Below are 18,777 nucleotides of genomic sequence, written 5' to 3'. Positions count from 1 at the left end.
AGAATCATTATCAATTACCCATTCCCATCTGGGAGCAAAGTTTCAGCAACCTGTTCACTAATTAGGATTACCAGGTTTCTGAGGGAGATCCAAATATATGTTCAGGGTTTATGCTCACGTTTCCAGCACTAAAACTGTAACAAGAAGTCAATCCCTCAGTAAGAGGAAGGGGAAAAGGAAGGGCAGGGAGGGGTGGTGCTGGACTGAAACTGAAGTCATAGGATTTAAACTTTGATATCAAAGACCCTAGGCTTCTTCTCATCAACCATCTACTCCATTGAGCAGTGCTCATGGAACTGAAGCTCCCAGGGAGAAGGAAAAGGAATTTTTTGTATCCTCTCCTTTCCCATCATAATGTCAATAATTTGCTACTTAGCCAGTGTAACATCACTGGGATACCCCTGGGGAGGGCAAAGCTGATCAGCTGAGCATCCTCCATTACCTTCATATGGAAGAAAGTGCTAACCACTTAACTAGATTCACTTATGACAAGAAAGGGTCAGAATTTTCCATTAATCAGGAGAAATGGATCTCCCAAGCCCCAAAAAAGGGAAACTCCAGAAGAGTTAGCAATAGCCTCAATCCCGCTGTTCTTGGGATAAACATTGAAAAGAACATGAGACTCTCATGGTCTCCCAGAGATTTGAGACCCACCTTGCTCCTTAAAACCATCAGTGTTACTCCCCGCATTGACTATTGTGGCATAAATCCGTTTGGCCATGGATTTCTTGGTCATGAGAATGACCACTACAGCTTCGGAGCGGCAATATCCATTCCCTGTGGGCAGAGGAAGAATGAAATAAAAGCAAAGAGAAATCCAGACAGCCCTGCATATGACGAAGCAGTGAATTACTGTGCGCTATAGTGTCATTCCTGAAGAGCCTTAAAAGTAGGATTGTCCCTTTGAAAGGCATGACAGACAAGTTCAGCTAAATATCAGACTTAAAGAGGGGTCTCCCTCTTGGTCTATGAAGCCTTGGAACACTTTCCAGCGTGACATTCCTGTCTGCCCACCACCCCCATTGTAGGGAAATGGACCACATTTTCCTTTCCCATCCTTATAGCTTATGTTCCTATTGAGTGTACAGCCCTTGGCAGTTCCAGTGTTTGTGGCAAATAACACGAGCAAGGACAGAAGAGAGTGAAACCACTTTTCGGTTTCAATATAGATTCCCTGGAGGAAGCAACACTGTGCTCTGTGAGAGGCAGCCAATGTGATTTGGACCTAATCCCTTACCTGAAGCATCAAAGGACTTGCAGGCACCATCAGGACTAAGCATGCCAAGTTTCATGAACTGAACAGAAGTGTTGGGTTTCAATAGGAGGTTGACGCCTCCTACAAGGGCTGCATTACACTCTCCATGACGAATTGCCTTGTAAGCATTTTCCAAAGCAACGAGGCTAGAAGAACATGCCGTATCGATGGCCATGCTTGGTCCTTGGGGGAAAAAAATAAAAACCAAAGTCAATCATTTTGTTCTGTTTCCCACAATTGCTGTTCAGAACCTGCCATCTCTGCTCTCCAGGGACTGGAGCTTAGGATCTTTAAAGAAGCTGATCAAGTGATACTCTAATAACCTTTATCTATCCCAATGCACTGACAATATTGCCCTCCTGATCCCAAGAAAGGCTGGTTTGGCCAAACTGTGCCCTTTCCACTTTGTTTATGAACAGAATTATGTAGCAGAAGCTACTGGCATATCATCTCAGGAAGGACTCATCCATTTCTCCGTTACCACCACTAAAACCCTTTGTCCCTGGTCCGATTATTTCTCTCACTTTCAGCCTCCTCCTCCGGGGCCCCTGGCCTTGCTCTCCTGTAATCAGCTCACCACCTCCATACCCAGACTTCCTCATCCTCTGCCCTGCCTTTAAGGCTGTGCACAGTACAGATCTTGCCTATTCCTTCACCCTCACCACATCTGATGGCCTCCTCACCTCCTTTACTTTGCCTAAGCTACAGAGCTAACTGCTCCCTTTGTGAGTCTTCTTCCAACCACTCATCTGTGGGCCAGTTTCTATATTGTCTTCCACCAACTGACCATGTAAATAAGCAAAAAAACTCCCAAAGTAGCAAACCTCTTTTCCTGAAGGTCTTCCCACCATCCTCCTCTTCTCAGAAGAGTACCAACTACCCCAGCCCAGACCTCAAGCACTAAGTCTGCATGCTGAGCCTCGCTGCCCAGTCACATCACATTCACTGCTTCCAGTTTCCCCACCCAGCATTTGTACATGGCCCCCTTCCTGGATGAGAAAGCTATGTTTTCATGTCTGTGTAAGTACCTACCACACAATGGATGCTATACTATCGCCAAACTGCTATTACTAATCAACATTACAGAGCCCTTGAACACTTACCTTTTAAGTCAAAGAAGTAGGAAATTCTGTTGGCAAACATAGCACGCTGGCAGCCTGTCATACTGTATCCTAGCAGCTGCTCAGGGTCTTGGCTAAATGCTTCACCAGCTTCTGATCCACTCACACCTATCCACACACCTGTGTCTGTGCCACGTAGGGCAGCTGGATTAATTCCTGAGATGACATCAGAAGGCACATTACACACCAGGCACAATCTCAAATTGAAGGACAAACTAGCAAGATTAGGTACATTTAGCACCAGAGGTTTTGCAGCTATTCCATGATTACAGAACAGCATAATTCTCTCCCTGCATTGATTTGCCAATTGCTTAATTCTCTCCTCTGCCAGCCTCTTTGAGATATTCTCACATGGTGATTATTTCAGGTACATCTCCCCAACTCATGGACCTTACTGATCTCACAGCAGAGATCCACCAGAACTTGATGTCAGCCTCAGTGCAGCTAGCTCGGATGGCATCTCTAATCAGTCAGGTACTGTTTGAGTGTTGTGTAGAACTAGAGCAGACTGCATGGAACACGGGGTTTAGAGGCTGTCCAGGTGTATATAAACTGGTAAGAGTCCTGTGCAGGAGAAGGGAGTAGGTAGAAGAGCAGAAACATCTAGCCCCCAGGAATTATGGAAAGGCATTGGAGGACTATTAGAACCCAAGTTCTATAACTCAGATTGCAGTCTGAGTCCACACTGCAAAGTGGGCAGGTTAAGCCCAAATTTAAGTGAAACAAGGGTGCTAATCTATACTCCCCAGCCATTTAAGCAAGCCCAGTTTCAAACCATACATAAACCCAAGTAAAAACGTTTGTGTGTGGATGATAGGGGGCTAGGGTTAAAACTCAGGAAAAAGCCCTGGTTAGCTCTGCAATGAAGACATACTTTAAAGAGGCTAAAAGTAAGTCCCAGAGAACAAGAGCTGAAACATTTATGTGGTTGAAAAGTGAGGAAGGAAAGGGCCAGAGTGCGTGGGGATTTTAAGTATAGTTTTAAAAGGGAGAAGGACACCTAATCACTAGCAAAAGGCGGGGGGAGGGGGAGAGAGGAGGGAAGAATCTTTATGCCTTAAAAAGATGTCAATATTTTACAAGACATCTGCAAGTATTCTAGAGAGCCACAGAACATACAGGGCCGAATCCTCAAGTCTTGACTCAACAAACAGAAATAAAACCTTTTGATAACATAGAACCAGGAGTCCTGCAGAATGAGGTGTAGTGACAGAGCACCTGGATGACTTCTTTTGCCTCCTCTCCTACTTTTCTCCTTCACTGTCAAGGCCCTTCCTGGCCTATCTCACTCAGTATTGAAAGGCCAACTCCTCTTCTGCTGGGCCTTTGGTGCCCACCTCAATCACCCACTTGTTACATTTTCAAACAGGCACCTTCGTGCTTTATCTCATGCTGCCACTCATGCTTGGGAGGCGGTACCTGTAATCACCCACAAAACTAACTCATTGTCCTCCTCATAATTCTCTCATTTGTGAAACATACAACATAAATTGACAACATTTGGGCTACTGGTGTGCAGAGACCAATGCCTATAATGATAACCAGTAAAGGCTCATTGTTCCCCTGTAGTCTGTTTGTATCCATCTGTTGTCTTGTTAGCTCTCTGGACAGGGACCATCTTTTTGTTGTGTTTGTACAGCACCTAGCACAATGGGGTCCTGGACCATGACTGGGGCTCTTAGGCACTGTGTTAATACAAATAAATAATAAGAGCTGTAGATGGAAAGTTTCTGGTGTCTCAAGGACTGTTTCTGGCTTTGTCACTGGGGGTCTCATTTTTAAAACACTAAATCCATTCAATTTTAGAGAAAAAGCTTTTTTAAAAGAATAGATATCATTAAAATTTCTAAAGGTTCCAGATACTGGCAGGGATGTGACAAGGGAAGGCACCAATTTTCGAGAACTAATTTTCTGAGTAAGAGAATTATGGAAGTAGAATCCAATTCCACACATTTTCTCTGGACTGAGTAGATACCCAGAAACACGTCACTGTACCTTCTGCCATTCTTCTGGAACTTTTAATGAGGATGAATATTAACTCCTCCTTCCCTTCGCCACCCCTAATCATCTTCACTACTCTGGAAACTAGAACATCTCCATTTTAGCAGAATATAATGGAAGTATGGCAATGGGAAAACTTTTCTGGATGCAGAGGGTTCAGACAACTGAGATAAAGAGAACATGGCAGTTCAAGCATTACTGAAACACTGAGCTGCTCCATATAGACCCCAGATAGACATTTTTACCCATTTTAGAGAGAGATTTCCTAGACCTGACCCCAGGGAAGATACTTCAAAACTAAGTTATCACTTGTACCAGTTCTCTTCTCTCTACTGTCAAAGCCCTAGAATTCTCAAACTCTGTACAGAAGTTCTACTTAGACAGGTACAAGACTTACCTCAAAATCTCACACAGACACTAAAATCAAGTTCTACTTATTCAGTAGTTCAGCTGCTTACCTCCATCCAAAATGGCTTCATAAGAAGCTTCCAACAGTAAGCGGAGCTGAGGGTCCATTGTGTGAGCTTGTTTGGGGTGAACCCCAAAAAAAGAGGCATCAAATTTGCTGATGTCCTTGAGTTTCCCATTTCTCTTGGGCAGCCCATAAAGTCCTGAAGAGAAAAAAAACATTAAAGACAACTTCAACGTAAAATGTGTTTAGTAGGTGAGAGATCATCATACGACAAGGTGTAATCAGGAATAACATGCCAGTTGTAGTTATTCTGAATGTCAAGTCCTATTTCTACATTTCAGCACCAGACTGATACAAGGGGTCTACTTTTCCCATCTCCTCAGCACCCTTTTAAGAATTATAATTGTAAGAAGAGTAAAGTTCCTGATGAAACCTCTCCATACTAAATCCCGTTTGCTGCTATTTCTGGCTTTGCTAAGCAAACTCATGCTCTGGCAAGTTGTGCCAAATAAACAAGCAGCTTTTGCAACACAGTGTGTCTCTCGTGACTAGTGCCAGTTCATCACCAGATAGAAACACAGAAGCCACTTTCCACATCTGCAGATCACGAGCTTTCAGTTGTGTCTGGCAAGTACATATCCATTCAGTTAGAAAAAGGGTTTTCAATGGACAACCAGACAGACAAGAACATTATAATAAGGATATAAAAGTCAAAAGACTGAGGTGATCTTGCTACTCCAAGTCCCACAGAGATCCCATCCCATACCCAGCAAACAGTTGTGTCAGTCTAATTGTTGCTTGATGCTAATAGCAGCTAGACACCTTGCTGGTGCACGAGTGCTGAAACTGCACTGCTAAAATACTCTCTTCTGTAAGGCAGCACCACAGAGTTTATTTGGTTATCACTCTATGACACAGGCCGCAATAGAGTGGATATAGGTTGTATCCTTATAAAAGCAGGAGACAAATACCATGAAGTTCATGGTCATCAAAAGTGAGCTCATAAGCTCTGGCAGGGTTTTCCTGCTTATGAGGGCTCCTTTCCTTGAACACTTGAGCTCATCTGGAGAGCTCAGACCCCAAGTGCATACAATCTCAGGGCTCACCTGGCTTCCACCTCCGATCATCTTCTGTGACCATGTCCACTCCATTGAATAAATTCTCCCAGAACTCTTGCATGTTCTCTGATTCTGGCAGCTTTCCAGCCATGCCTGCAATCACCACGTCCTCCATCTCCTAACTTCTCTCTGGAAAAAGAATTTACAAAAGTCAGATCCACAGATCAACTAGCTGGGTGAACATTCATGCAAAGAACAGGTTGTGTTGTCCCAACATTCTGGGGAAGGGAGTAGGCAGTACCCAAACGAACACTGTAGGAAATTAGTTCCTCCCCTACACTGGAATGGTCTATGGAGTCCATAGGTACAAAAAAAGGGGGGGGGCACTGCTCCTCTCAAGCAAACGAGCAGGATTTGCAAAGAGAAGAAAAAAATAAATACATAAAAATTACGCCCCCTCCCTGCCCAACAGACGTTAAGAGGCTCTGATGATCTCTAGTTCCTAGGCCACAACCAGGGGATGGGAACAGCAACAGTAGGAAAATACCCCCTCCCTTTTGAAGAGTTATTTATTGAATGCTACCAGCATGCTTCGAGGTGTTCAAACTGATGAAGACAAGGTTCCTACCGCAAGTAGCTTACAATCCAAGGCCAGGATTTTGAAATGGGACGTGATCTGTGCAAGCCGACTGCTGTGCTTGAATGGAGCACCAATGAAGTATTTCTACACAGATCGTACTTAAGAATCAGACTCTATATTTGACAGTCAACATAGGTTTTAGGTGCAATTTTTATGTTAAAAACCTTTAATGCACTACTAATAACTAGGTGATGAGCTCAAAACCCGTCTGCAGAAACAGGGAGTTGGCAGGCTGATCTGAAGTAGTAACATGAAATTAGAGGAGGAGCTTCCCCCTACCCCCAGACAACTTCAAATAGACAGAAAGGATTCATAGATTCTAGGACTGGAAGGGACCTCGAGAGGTCATCGAGTCCAGTCCCCTGCCCGCATGGCAGGACCAAATACTGCCTAGACCATCCCTAATAGACATTTATCTAACCTACTCTTAAATATCTCCAGAGACGGAGATTCCACAACCTCCCTAGGCAATTTGTTCCAGTGTTTAACCACCCTGACAGTTAGGAACTTTTTCCTAATGTCCAACCTAGACCTCCCTTGCTGCAGTTTAAACCCATTGCTTCTGGTTCTATCCTTAGAGGCTAAGGTGAACAAGTTCTCTCCCTCCTCCTTATGACACCCTTTTATATACCTGAAAACTGCTATCATGTCCCCTCTCAGTCTTCTCTTTTCCAAACTAAACAAACCCAATTCTTTCAGCCTTCCTTCATAGGTCATGTTCTCAAGACCTTTAATCGTTCTTGTTGCTCTTCTCTGGACCCTTTCCAATTTCTCCACATCTTTTTTAAAATGCGGTGCCCAGAACTGGACACAATACTCCAGCTGAGGCCTAACCAGAGCAGAGTAGAGCGGAAGAATGACTTCTCGTGTCTTGCTCACAACACACCTGTTAATGCATCCCAGAATCATGTTTGCTTTTTTTGCAACAGCATCACACTGTTGACTCATATTTAGCTTGTGGTCCACTATAACCCCTAGATCCCTTTCTGCCGTACTCCTTCCTAGACAGTCTTTTCCCATTCTGTATGTGTGAAATTGATTTTTCCTTCCTAAGTGGAGCACTTTGCATTTGTCTTTGTTAAACTTCATCCTGTTTAACTCAGACCATTTCTCCAATTTGTCCAGATCATTTTGAATTATGACCCTGTCCTCCAAAGTAGTTGCAATCCCTCCCAGTTTGGTATCATCCGCAAACTTAATAAGCGTACTTTCTATGCCAATATCTAAGTCGTTGATGAAGATATTGAACAGAGCCGGTCCCAAAACAGACCCCTGCGGTACCCCACTCGTTACGCCTTTCCAGCAGGATTGGGAACCATTAATAACAACTCTCTGAGTACGATTATCCAGCCAGTTATGCACCCACCTTATAGTAGCCCCATCTAATTTGTATTTGCCTAGTTTATCGATAAGAATATCATGCGAGACCGTATCAAATGCCTTACTAAAGTCTAGGTATACCACATCCACCGCTTCACGCCTTATCCACAAGGCTCGTTATCCTATCAAAGAAAGCTATCAGATTGGTTTGACATGATTTGTTCTTCACAAATCCATGCTGGCTATTCCCTATCACCTTACCACCTTCCAAGTGTTGGCAGACGATTTCCTTAATTACTTGCTCCATTATCTTCCCTGGCACAGAAGTTAAACTAACTGGTCTGTAGTTACCTGGGTTGTTTTTATTTCCCTTTTTATAGATGGGCACTATATTTGCCCTTTTCCAGTCTTCTGGAATCTCTCCCGTCTCCCATGACTTTCCAAAGATAATAGCTAGAGGCTCAGATACCTCCTCTATTAGCTCCTTGAGTATTCTAGGATGCATTTCATCAGGCCCGGGTGACTTGCAGGCATCTAACTTTTCTAAGTGATGTTTAACTTGTTCTTTTTTTATTTTATCCGCTAAACCTACCCCCTTCCCATTAGCATTCACTATGTTAGGCATTCCTTCAGACTTCTCGGTGAAGACCGAAACAAAGAAGTCATTAAGCATCTCTGCCATTTCCAAGTTTCCTGTTACTGTTTCTCCCTCTTCATTAAGCAGTGGGCCTACCCTGTCTTTGGTCTTCCTCTTGCTTCTAATGTATTGATAAAAAGTCTTCTTGTTTCCTTTTATTCCCGTAGCTAGTTTGAGCTCATTTTGTGCCTTTGCCTTTCTAATCTTGCCCCTGCATTCCTGTGTTGTTTGCCTATATTCATCTTTTGTAATCTGTCCTAGTTTCCATTTTTTATATGACTCCTTTTTATTTTTTAGATCGTGCAAGATCTCGTGGTTAAGCCAAGGTGGTCTTTTGCCACATTTTCTATCTTTCCTAACCAGCGGAATAGCTTGCTTTTGGGCCCTTAATAGTGTCCCTTTGAAAAACTGCCAACTCTCCTCAGTTGTTTTTCCCCTCAGTCTTGATTCCCATGGGACCTTACCTATCAGCTCTCTGAGCTTCCCAAAATCTGCCTTCCTGAAATCCATTGTCTCTATTTTGCTGTTCTCCCTTCTACCCTTCCTTAGAATTGCAAAGTCTATGATTTCATGATCACTTTCACCCAGGCTGCCTTCTACTTTCACATTCTCAACGAGTTCCTCCCTATTTGTTAAAATCAAGTCTAGAACAGCTTCCCCCCTAGTAGCTTTTTCAACCTTCTGAAATAAAAAGTTGTCTCCAATGCAGTCCAAGAATTTGTTGGATAGTCTGTTCCCCGCTGTGTTATTTTCCCAACATATATCCGGATAGTTGAAGTCCCCCATCACCACCAAATCTTGGGCTTTGGATGATTTTGTTAGTTGCTTGAAAAAAGCCTCATCCACCTCTTCCACCTGGTTAGGTGGCCTGTAGTAGACGCCTAGCATGACATCTCCCTTGTTTTTTGCCCCTTTAAGCCTAACCCAGAGACTCTCAACACTTCCGTCTCCTATGTCCATCTCTACCTCAGTCCAAGTGTGTACATTTTTAATATATAAGGCAACACCTCCTCCCTTTTTCCCCTGTCTATCCTTCCTGAGCAAGCTGTACCCATCCACACCAACATTCCAATCATGTGTATTATCCCACCAAGTTTCAGTGATGCCAACAATGTCATAGTTGTATTTATTTATTAGCACTTCCAGTTCTTCCTGCTTATTCCCCATACTTCTCGCATTTGTATATAGGCATCTAAGATACTGGTTTGATCTTTCCTCCCAGTTTTTTCCTGACTCTCCTTTCTCTCTGCCAATATAGCCCACACTCCCTCTTGTTTCCGACTCATTTCCCCGGTCTCCATGTTCCCCACTGGATGGTCAGCCTTGAAATTAAGGGAATAGACTGGGACTCAGGAGGTTAGGTACTTGAAGGCTATGAACTCTACTTAAACAACTCTAATAGCTATAGACCAATACCCTATAGGGTCAACGGATGGGATTTTCCAAAAAACACCACACCTAATGACTTAGAAGCACAAAGGCCACTGAAAACTAAACCTTGAATCTCAATGATATTTGTGCTTCTAGAGCACTTAGGCACTTTGGAAGATCTCATCCAGTAGTGTTGGTTCTTGATCACCTTTTCCATGGTTGTAGTGCCAGTACTTGCCCAGTATGGCAAAAACAATAATAAGTTGTGTTCTTATTTAAAAAGAATACTGAAATCCAAGGAGTTCTCTATGAAAAAAAGCAGAGAATTCTGTTTTTGCTGATATTTTATCCTAATTGCCAGAGAGATGGTATATGTATGAACACAGCTCAGAAAGGCCTTTGATTCAGAATTTTTTGGACACCTTTGCAAACTATTTCAGAAACTCTTACAAAATTGACGCTTCTAAGCAAACTGATTTTGTGAAATTGATGCTTTTGAGCAAAACCATTCAAATGGGTTTCTCGTATCTCCAGGCACTTTATTCTGTTGCCCAGACAGAACCGCACTTTCCAAATAACTGGAAGCAATCATGTACATAGTGTACCTATTTTACAGCAGATCCTGGAATTGATCAGCAGATGCAGAGGGCATTAATCTCGTACAAAAAGCTCAGCCCTCTTGGTTGCAGGGTTTTTGATGAAACCTGGCCAACACACAAACACCATCACAGGGACATATTCAGATCTTATTTACAAGAGTATAAGTCAGCAGTAACTCCACCAAGGTCAGTAAAGTTACTCCAGACTTATATTTGTGTAAACAAAGCACAAATCTCACCCATAGAAATGGAACTGACTTATTAGCTCATCAAGTTCACCCCACCCCACCCCCCCGGGAGAAAAACCAGGATTGCTCGTAACCGGACATTTTCAACTTTCCGGCCTAGGGTAAAATGCCTCAGGCAATGGAATTTCCACTGCTTCCCTGGGAAACCCTACTACAAATTAATTGATCATGTAATGAGGGAGTTGGGATTCCCACTTCAGTAGGCATTGTATCATGCCCTTTATGAGAAAAGCCAGTGACAATATGACAATGAATTATGCTCAACAAGAGATTTTTAATTATTTCCATTCACAAAACCTAGCAAGTCAGTTTTAATATTTGTATTACCACAGTGCCTAGGAGCTCTAGTCAAGGACCCCACTGTGCTAGGTATTGTACAAACACAGAACAGAGAGACCAACCCTGCCCCAGAGAGTTTACAACTTACCGGTAAGTATAAACACAAGAAACTACAGGTAGACAGGGAAGTACCAAAAAAGGACAGTCAGCATGATAGATAGTGGCCTCAGCACATTAGCAGCCCAATCAACATCATCAATTTTTTTGTAGGCATCAAGGAAAAAGACTTCAGGCATGAGGGGCATTGTAAGAGAAAGCACAAAGAGGTCTGTCTGAAAATTTAACCAGTTGCAGAAGCTGGTTGGTATCCCTGACCCATTGGAGGCAGGAGATGACTTCTCAATAGTGAATGAAATGATAAGGGGGCTAGGCCATGAAGGGCCTTGAACATGAAGACAAACAGCTTATGTTTGATGCAACAGAGAAGGAGAGCATGGGGATGCAAAGAGACATGGTCAAATCTTTGTAGCAGCATTATGAATGGATATGCGTGGGGCAAAATTGCATTTGTCAAGGTCAGAGAGAAGGATGTTGCAGTAGGAAAGACCATATCTTAGATGTTACATAGAAAGCTTCAGGATTTGGAAACAATCTGGATGTGAGAACCTAGAAAGAGGTCTGAGTCAAAGAGGACACCCAGATTATGGGCCGGAAGGGACAGGCCAGATGGTGGTGATTGAAAAAAGAGGGGGAGGCCATTAAGACCTCTGTTTTGGCCATGTTGAGACTGAGCTGTCAGCTAGACATCCATGAGGAGATGTCAGAGAGACAGGTCAAAATTTTAGTTTAGACAGAAGGAGACAAGTATGGAGTAGAGGTAGATTGGTAGTTGCTAGTTGAATTTGTTTTGTGGATGAGGTTACCCAGACTAAGATGTAGAGGGAGCCAAAAAGGGGACCAAGGACAGAGCCCTGTGGAACCCTCACAGAAAGTTGAGGAGGGATTAGGAGAACCCTCCAAAGGAGTGATTAGAGAGGTACTAGGCGAACCAGGAGAGAACAGAGCTGTAAAAGCCAAGAGAGAACAAGATTTCAATAAGAAGAGTGTGATGGACTGTATCAAAGGTGGCTGACAGATCAAGGAGGATGAAAATGGAGTAGTGGTTCTGAGCTTTGTCTAGGAAGAGGTCATTAGAGATTTTGGCAAGAGCAGTTTCAGTGGCATGCCAGGGGTGGAAGCTGGATCGTAGAGAGTTTAGGATGGAACTGGAGGAGCAGCACTGCAGACAGCAGGTTCAATGAAGTCGGAGATGAAAGTGAGAAGGAGTGGTAGTTAAAGAGGAAAATAGGGTCAAGGGTTAGATTTTTTTAAGACGAGAGAGAGAGAGAGAGAGAAGAGCATGTTTCTATTGTGAGGGGAAAGAGCCAGAGGAGAGTGGGCATGATGGAGGTCAAAATATGAGGTCACTGGGGCAAGTGGAGGAGTTAGATGAGGAGAGCTGCATTTGTGATGGGGGGAGGGGGAGAGATTTGTAGGAAAGGAGGAGGAAATCCCACTGTATTTTGTCATTCTTCGCTTGGAGGCAGCCAGCGAGATTCCATGCAGAGTGAGAAGTGGAGGCAAGAGGTAGGAAGGGTTTTGAGGAGTGAAAGGAGGCAAAAGAGCAGCTGGGATTGAAGGAATAGGATTCAATTAAATTGGAGAAGTAGAGTTCTTTAGCTCAGAAGATGGCAGAACTGAAGGAGGAAAGAACAGACTGGTTGTGGAGGAAGTCAGCCTGGTCACAGGGTTTCCACTAGAGACGCTTTGCAGTGCAAGAGTAGGAGCAGAGGAAGTGGATGTTAGTGATAAGCCAAAGCTAAGGGATGGCAGGGTGAACAATGCAATGGAAGAATGGGGGGAGGAAGAGTTAAATATGGAGCAGAGTGAACCATGGAGAAAAATCAACAACCATCTCAATGGAAGAAAGGACAGGGAGAAGAAATCAGCAATACTGATGGACTGGACATCACAGAAAACCCAAATGTCTGAAAGAGAAGCCAATGCTGGGGAAACTCAGCAACAGAGTGAGCAGCGTCTCCCTAAGGTTATGGAATCCCTCTCTGAATACTCTATAGCATAGGTAGACAAGGTGAAAGGAAGAGGCCCATACCAGAAAGGCAAACACACCCAGAAGAGACAACTAAGTGAGCCACCTCAAGATTTTGCTTTGGAAAGGATCTCATTAACTCTAAAGCATCCCCGATAGTCAAGGCTACCTTGGATGCCCATCTATATCCAATTATGGCTCCTTCTCAACCTTCCTTGGCACCTTGTTCCATCACTCTATTGTTGGGAAACTTTTCAGAACGTTATTAATACAGCACCATAGTTATGTATGGCACTTTACAGAACAAAGTAAGAGTCCTTGCCCCAAAGCGTTTGCAGTCTAATTTAGACAAAGTGGTGCATCCACATTTAAAAAAAGTGTAGAGTGGGGCAGAGGCCAGGAATGAGAACGTGTTAGTTCTACAGCTACATTAAGGGACACATAGGACAGTTAAATTCGGGGGGGGGGGGGGGGGGGGAAGAGGGAGAATACCTCATGCATTCCTCTCCCCCCCCCCCCCCCCCATGCTATACTTACCTTTAGATTAAACATAATAAGTGAAGACAACAAATTAAATACGGGGAAGATGAAGGAAGAACAAGGGTGACAAATATGATTAGGCAGTTTCTCAGGTTTGTTAATCACATCTTGATGGGTCTAATTGAGGATCTGATTCCCTCCGGGCCATCTTAAATCCATGACTTTTTGTTCTGTCCTTTTGTTCCAATGAAGAGATGTCTAGAAGACGTGAACCTAACATACTTTGTCAATCTTTGACATTTTGGCATACTTTACTCTGTCCAGCACCATAGGACCCTGACATTGTTACTCTAAACTCTTCCCAAACAGCCTGTTATTTTTAGAAAAGCACTACTCTACTCTGAACATAGTTGTCCAATGGAAGCCTCACCACTGATGAGCAGAATTACCATCTCGTTTCATCTACACAATTTTTTTGCAATAGTGTTGTATTGCTGACTCATTCCGTTTGTCATCCATAATAAACAATCATTTTTACCGGGTATTACTGACTAGTAGACACTATTTCATCATTTCATATTTGTATTTTAATTATTTGCTTCTTATATTAACCACTGTACAGTTGTTTTATTGATTTCAGTCCTATTCTCAAATATATCAAGTTCATACTATATTTTAATCTTGTTCTCCATGTATTTGATCCCTGCTAGTTTCGTACTGGCCAGGTGTTACTAGCATGCTCAGTTATAATACCAAGCTCTTCTGGATCTAGAACAGACCCTTATAAGAACCTCTTTCACTTAGCACCTCTTCCCAATTCATCACCAAGTGTTAATCATTACTTTGCTCCATGTTTAGCACCTGTGCATCTATTTTTCATGAGTCCCATTTAATCGGTGTTTCTCTACAAGAATGCATTATGCACTTGTATGACTACTGAGCTTATTATGCTATTTAAGGAAGTGAAAGAAAGCCCTTACTTGGATGCCTGAGCTCTTTCTCCCCCCATACAGTTACAGTGGGAAGTCCTCATTTAAGAGTTCCATTATCCCTCTTGGGTACAGTGAAGGGAGAGGGAAGCCCCGGCAAAACCTCCAGATGGTATTTCATTGGCCTTCCAAATTTGATGGGATACTCCTTGCAGAGCTAGTCTCCTGGGGAAGCACATAGAAAGTGCATCAGGCAGAACAAGGGATTTCTGCAGTGGATTCTATCTACTTAAAAAAATCTACTATTCTATCTACTCCTCAATACATGTTTCACTCTATATGCATCCGAAGAAGTGGGCTGTAGCCCACGAAAGCTTATGCTCTAATAAATTTGTTAGTCTCTGAGGTGCCACAAGTACTCCTGTTCTTTTTGCGGATACAGACTAACACGGCTGCTACTCTGAAATCTATCTACTTAGTTATCTTTTATACACTTTAAAAATGGGATCTGTCAAAGTAGCTGTAATCTATGGTCCGATTATATGGATCAAACCCATCAAAAGTAAGACACTGATCCTGCCATTGACTCTGTGCAGACAGACCCCTGCACCTAATTGGAGCCCCATTATTTTCAATGAGGATGCTCTTGCATGAACCATTTGCAGGAGCAGGGCCTTACAAATAATCTTTTTCGTAGCCAAGTTTGTGTAACTCCAAAGACATGAAAACGAGATGAATTCCTCTATTTCCCACTCCGTCAGTGGCAGGTGCATCGGCAGCAATGGGAGTTCCTATAGGAATCTGTAGAGAATTGGTTCTCTACAAGTGGCATTTTCTCTGTGACTTTGCCAAAACTTACTTTATTAGGGATATTAGCAAAAGATTTGCTTTTAATTCCAAGTTTTACTACATGCAAACCCAGATTTTCCAATATTTGATTTTAAATAAATATATGATCCCATTTCTAAAATTTATTTCCCTAGAACCTCAATTGTAGAAAAGTTTTTTTAAATGCCTACCTCTGAAAGACCTTTGTAAAAGATAGCAAAAATAAAAAATAAGGTTTACTTGTATTTGGGCTATTTTAGCCAGTGTTCAGTTTCTCAGCCACTGTTAAACTGGATTTGTTATTGCTAAATCCAATACTGCACAGAATTTTTATTGTCTTTGTTGAGAGATTGGATTTGTTCCTTTTCTAGAGGAAGAATGCCTTCAATTGCTTGAAGAGGAGTACTTGTGGCACCTTAGAGACTAACAAATTTGTTAGTCTCTAAGGTGCCACAAGTACTCCTGTTCTTTTTGCGGATACAGACTAACACGGCTGCTACTCTGAAACCTTCAATTGCTTGATAAAACATGACAAAACTACAAGGTGCTTCCAAATGATTATAGTGTTGTAAATGCCGAGATTATCAGCAAGTGGTGCTAGCTTCCCTAAATTCATCCAGATTTAAGTCCCAAAACCATTGCACTGTATAAATATCATTTTAAAAGTGTGCCTGCATACTTACCCCGCAGGTGAGGCCATCATCTCCTCACATCCTTCAGCTAAATCGACCCCTGATGGGAGTTTTCAGAAACCTTACTGGGGACACTGACTTTCATGTAAGATAGTCTCATTTCCTGAAGCCCTTGAAGAAGTGTTGCTAGTTTTCAGTATATCCCACGAAGTTTAGAACTGCAAGGAGAGGCTGAAGACCTGACTGGATCGCTGTAATCCAGCTCAGGGGTTTGCTTACAACACTATTATTCTTTGAATAAAGAGAGAAGAACCAGTACATCTGCTAATAGCTATGGCTGGATTAACAAATGGACTGAATTTTAGGTGTCTTCTGACTCCTATAATATAGTGTCTCAAACATCAGATGTTACCTTGTGATATCTAGGAGTCACTAAATTTCTTGGCTTTAAGGCTTCTGTGACTCCTACCTCAGTACTTTAAAAACACCAATAAAAAAAAGCCTAGAGATTAAATATTTAGAAGAATATCTTCTTCCTGTTTTTAATATTATCCATGCATGCAGCTAGTTTTAAATAGCTAAAATTACATAACTACTTATGCATTGAGATCATGGTAGGATGCAGGTACAGGATAGAGGGGGGAAAAGGAATAAAGAGGATGGGTGTATGACTCCATTAGGTGGGGCAGATGACAGATTATACTTTCAGACATTAAAGTTTACATGGAAAGGAAAAAATTATCTAAACTTTAAGTAAATTTCTCTGTAGATATTGGATATCAGGAAAGAAATTAAATATTTCAGTTCCAGTGACCAAATGAAGAAAATTTCTGAAGTGCCTATTTCTTGTTGTCACAAAGGATATGCCAGGGAGTATGTTTTAATCAATGTTATTTATCTATTGTTCTTAGTCTCCTTTGCATGTATTAATACATGTGCAGCTGTTAAGTACTGGAGGATGAGAAAGCTAAGGAGAAAAAGAAAAGAAAATGTTTTTCCTCTCTGCATCTGCTTGTGAAATGGGTTTTACGGTGTGTAACTGTCTTCACTGCCGGATATCAAAATGGCTGGATGCAGAACATTCACAATGCAGCAAGGGCTCAGCCTCCATCTCCCCTCTTCCCGGCTGCTACCTTTGATGAATAGCTCCAAAAAATCAAAGCTCTGAAGCAAGCTTCACTTCTAATATAGATAATTAAATGCACTTAATCATTTTAGTTCACACATTTTGGTTTTTGAAATCTTTAAACAAAATTAAACTGTGTTAGTGTAACAACATTTCAATAAGTAAAAGCTTCTCAGCTACCTATGAATAGTCAACTAATTTGGGGGGGAAAGAAGAGGGATACTGCAGGAGGCAGTGCAGTGTTATTCAGAACATTATCTATAAGATTACAACTGACTCGCCAAAGAAGACTACACGAGTGCTTCACCACCTTTCACCGGCATCTATCCCATGTTCCAATTTATATTCAAAGAGGAATAATTTAGCCCCTATTATTTGTACAATCCTATTTCCAGAAAGGGACTGGAGAACGTTTACTAAGGAATACAGCCACATACTAAATATATTGATCAACTGCATTTGCTGCCTCTAGCACAGACTTCCCATGTGATCAGTGGTGCAAGATGGAGCCGAGCCCAACGAGGGGACGGGTCCCACTACAAACCCGCCGAGAGGAGGGGGCAAGATCCCCTTATCCACAGGGCGGCTCAGGCGCATTAGCCCCCTTGCTGGTCCGGGCAGCCGGAGCTCCGAGGGACTGAGAGACCCGGCGCCCGCTCCCGCTCCAGCCCCCAGGCTCCTCGCGCTTTCGCTCGGTCTCTCCCCAGACGCAGCGCGGTAGCTGGCCCAACGCTGCCCCTTCCCGAGCCCGCTGCCCCCCGGTGCTGTTACCTGGCTCCCGGCCCCGGGGACTGGAAGGGCCCGCGCTGGGCAGAGGCTAGAGCCCGGCCTCGGAGCGCGCTGTGCGGAGCCGCCCGTGTCTAGAGGCGGGGCCGCCGGAGCCGGTCTCAGGCGGAGCGCGGGGCTAGGCTGCGGCGCGGCCGGCTAGATGCGGGCTGCTGGCGGGGCCGGGACGCGGGGCTGTGGCACCGGCCCTGTTCCGTGCCCGTGTCGCTGCCTCCCACCAGCTCCCAGCGCTATTTAAGCAGCCGCCACCTCCGGCGGCCACGCCACATGGGCTGACAGCTTTGCTCCGCGGCGCAGTCCAATGAGAGCCAGGGCTGGGCTCCGAGAGCCGGCTCTGGGGCGATGCCAGCCCCCTGCCCGCAGGAGCCTCTCGACGGGGGGGCAGGCCCCGCTCCGTCCGCCAGAACCTCCCCTCAGGCCGCCTCGGCGGCCAGGACAGGGCTGAGCTCCCGGGGGCTGTTCTGCGGCCCCCGCCCCGGGCGGGTGAAGGGCTCGGCCGCGGCCCTCCCCGCAGGCGGTGGCTCCTCCTCTGGCGAGGAGGCCTCGGCGGGCCCGAATCGACACGGGAGGTTTCTCACTAACCCGTCCCGGCTGATCCCTCGCCCTGGGATTCGTCTCCCATGGGCTGCCTGCGTTGTGCGCAGGGCTAGGCCAGGCGGCGCCGGGCACATCGGCCGACCGCGCAGCGCGGAGCGCAGGGGTGTGCGCCGGGCAGGCTGGAGCCGAAGGAGCTCGGAGCGGGCGCGCGGGGAACGGGACCCGCAGCGTCTGCCCCTGGTCGGGCGCACACGGGGCGCAGCCGGGTGCAAACGCTGCGGGGGTGGGGGGGTGACTTTTACTTGCCGAGCTCCCTGCACCAGTCCCGACACTGGGCTCCCGCGGGCTGGCCTGGCCACCCCGCAGCGCCCAGAGAGACCGGCCTTGGGCACCCGCCCGCCGGGCCTAGGAAACAACCCCGGCGGGGGG

The 18,777-nt window shown here is 44.5% G+C and overlaps 1 protein-coding gene across 1 annotated transcript in view; it reads right to left on the bottom strand.

Moving 5' to 3' along the window:
- FASN (fatty acid synthase) overlaps positions 1–18,267 on the bottom strand; it is a 71,908-nt gene extending 53,641 nt beyond the window's left edge. Inside the window, exons 1-6 of the mRNA XM_054046566.1 lie at positions 17,797–18,267; positions 5,896–6,036; positions 4,836–4,988; positions 2,359–2,532; positions 1,238–1,438; positions 655–777 (exon numbers count right to left, since the gene is read on the bottom strand). Of these exons, the coding sequence (XP_053902541.1) occupies positions 655–777; positions 1,238–1,438; positions 2,359–2,532; positions 4,836–4,988; positions 5,896–6,022 (778 nt within the window). The 5' untranslated portion in view covers positions 6,023–6,036; positions 17,797–18,267. The remainder of the gene's footprint in view (positions 1–654; positions 778–1,237; positions 1,439–2,358; positions 2,533–4,835; positions 4,989–5,895; positions 6,037–17,796) is intronic.
- Positions 18,268–18,777: the final 510 nt, after the last annotated feature.

The sequence above is a fragment of the Malaclemys terrapin genome, chromosome 13 (assembly GCF_027887155.1).
Source record: "Malaclemys terrapin pileata isolate rMalTer1 chromosome 13, rMalTer1.hap1, whole genome shotgun sequence".
Lineage (NCBI taxonomy): Eukaryota > Metazoa > Chordata > Testudines > Emydidae > Malaclemys > Malaclemys terrapin.
Note: the sequence above shows the minus strand (reverse complement) of the source record. Positions and strands in the feature narration are given on the sequence as shown.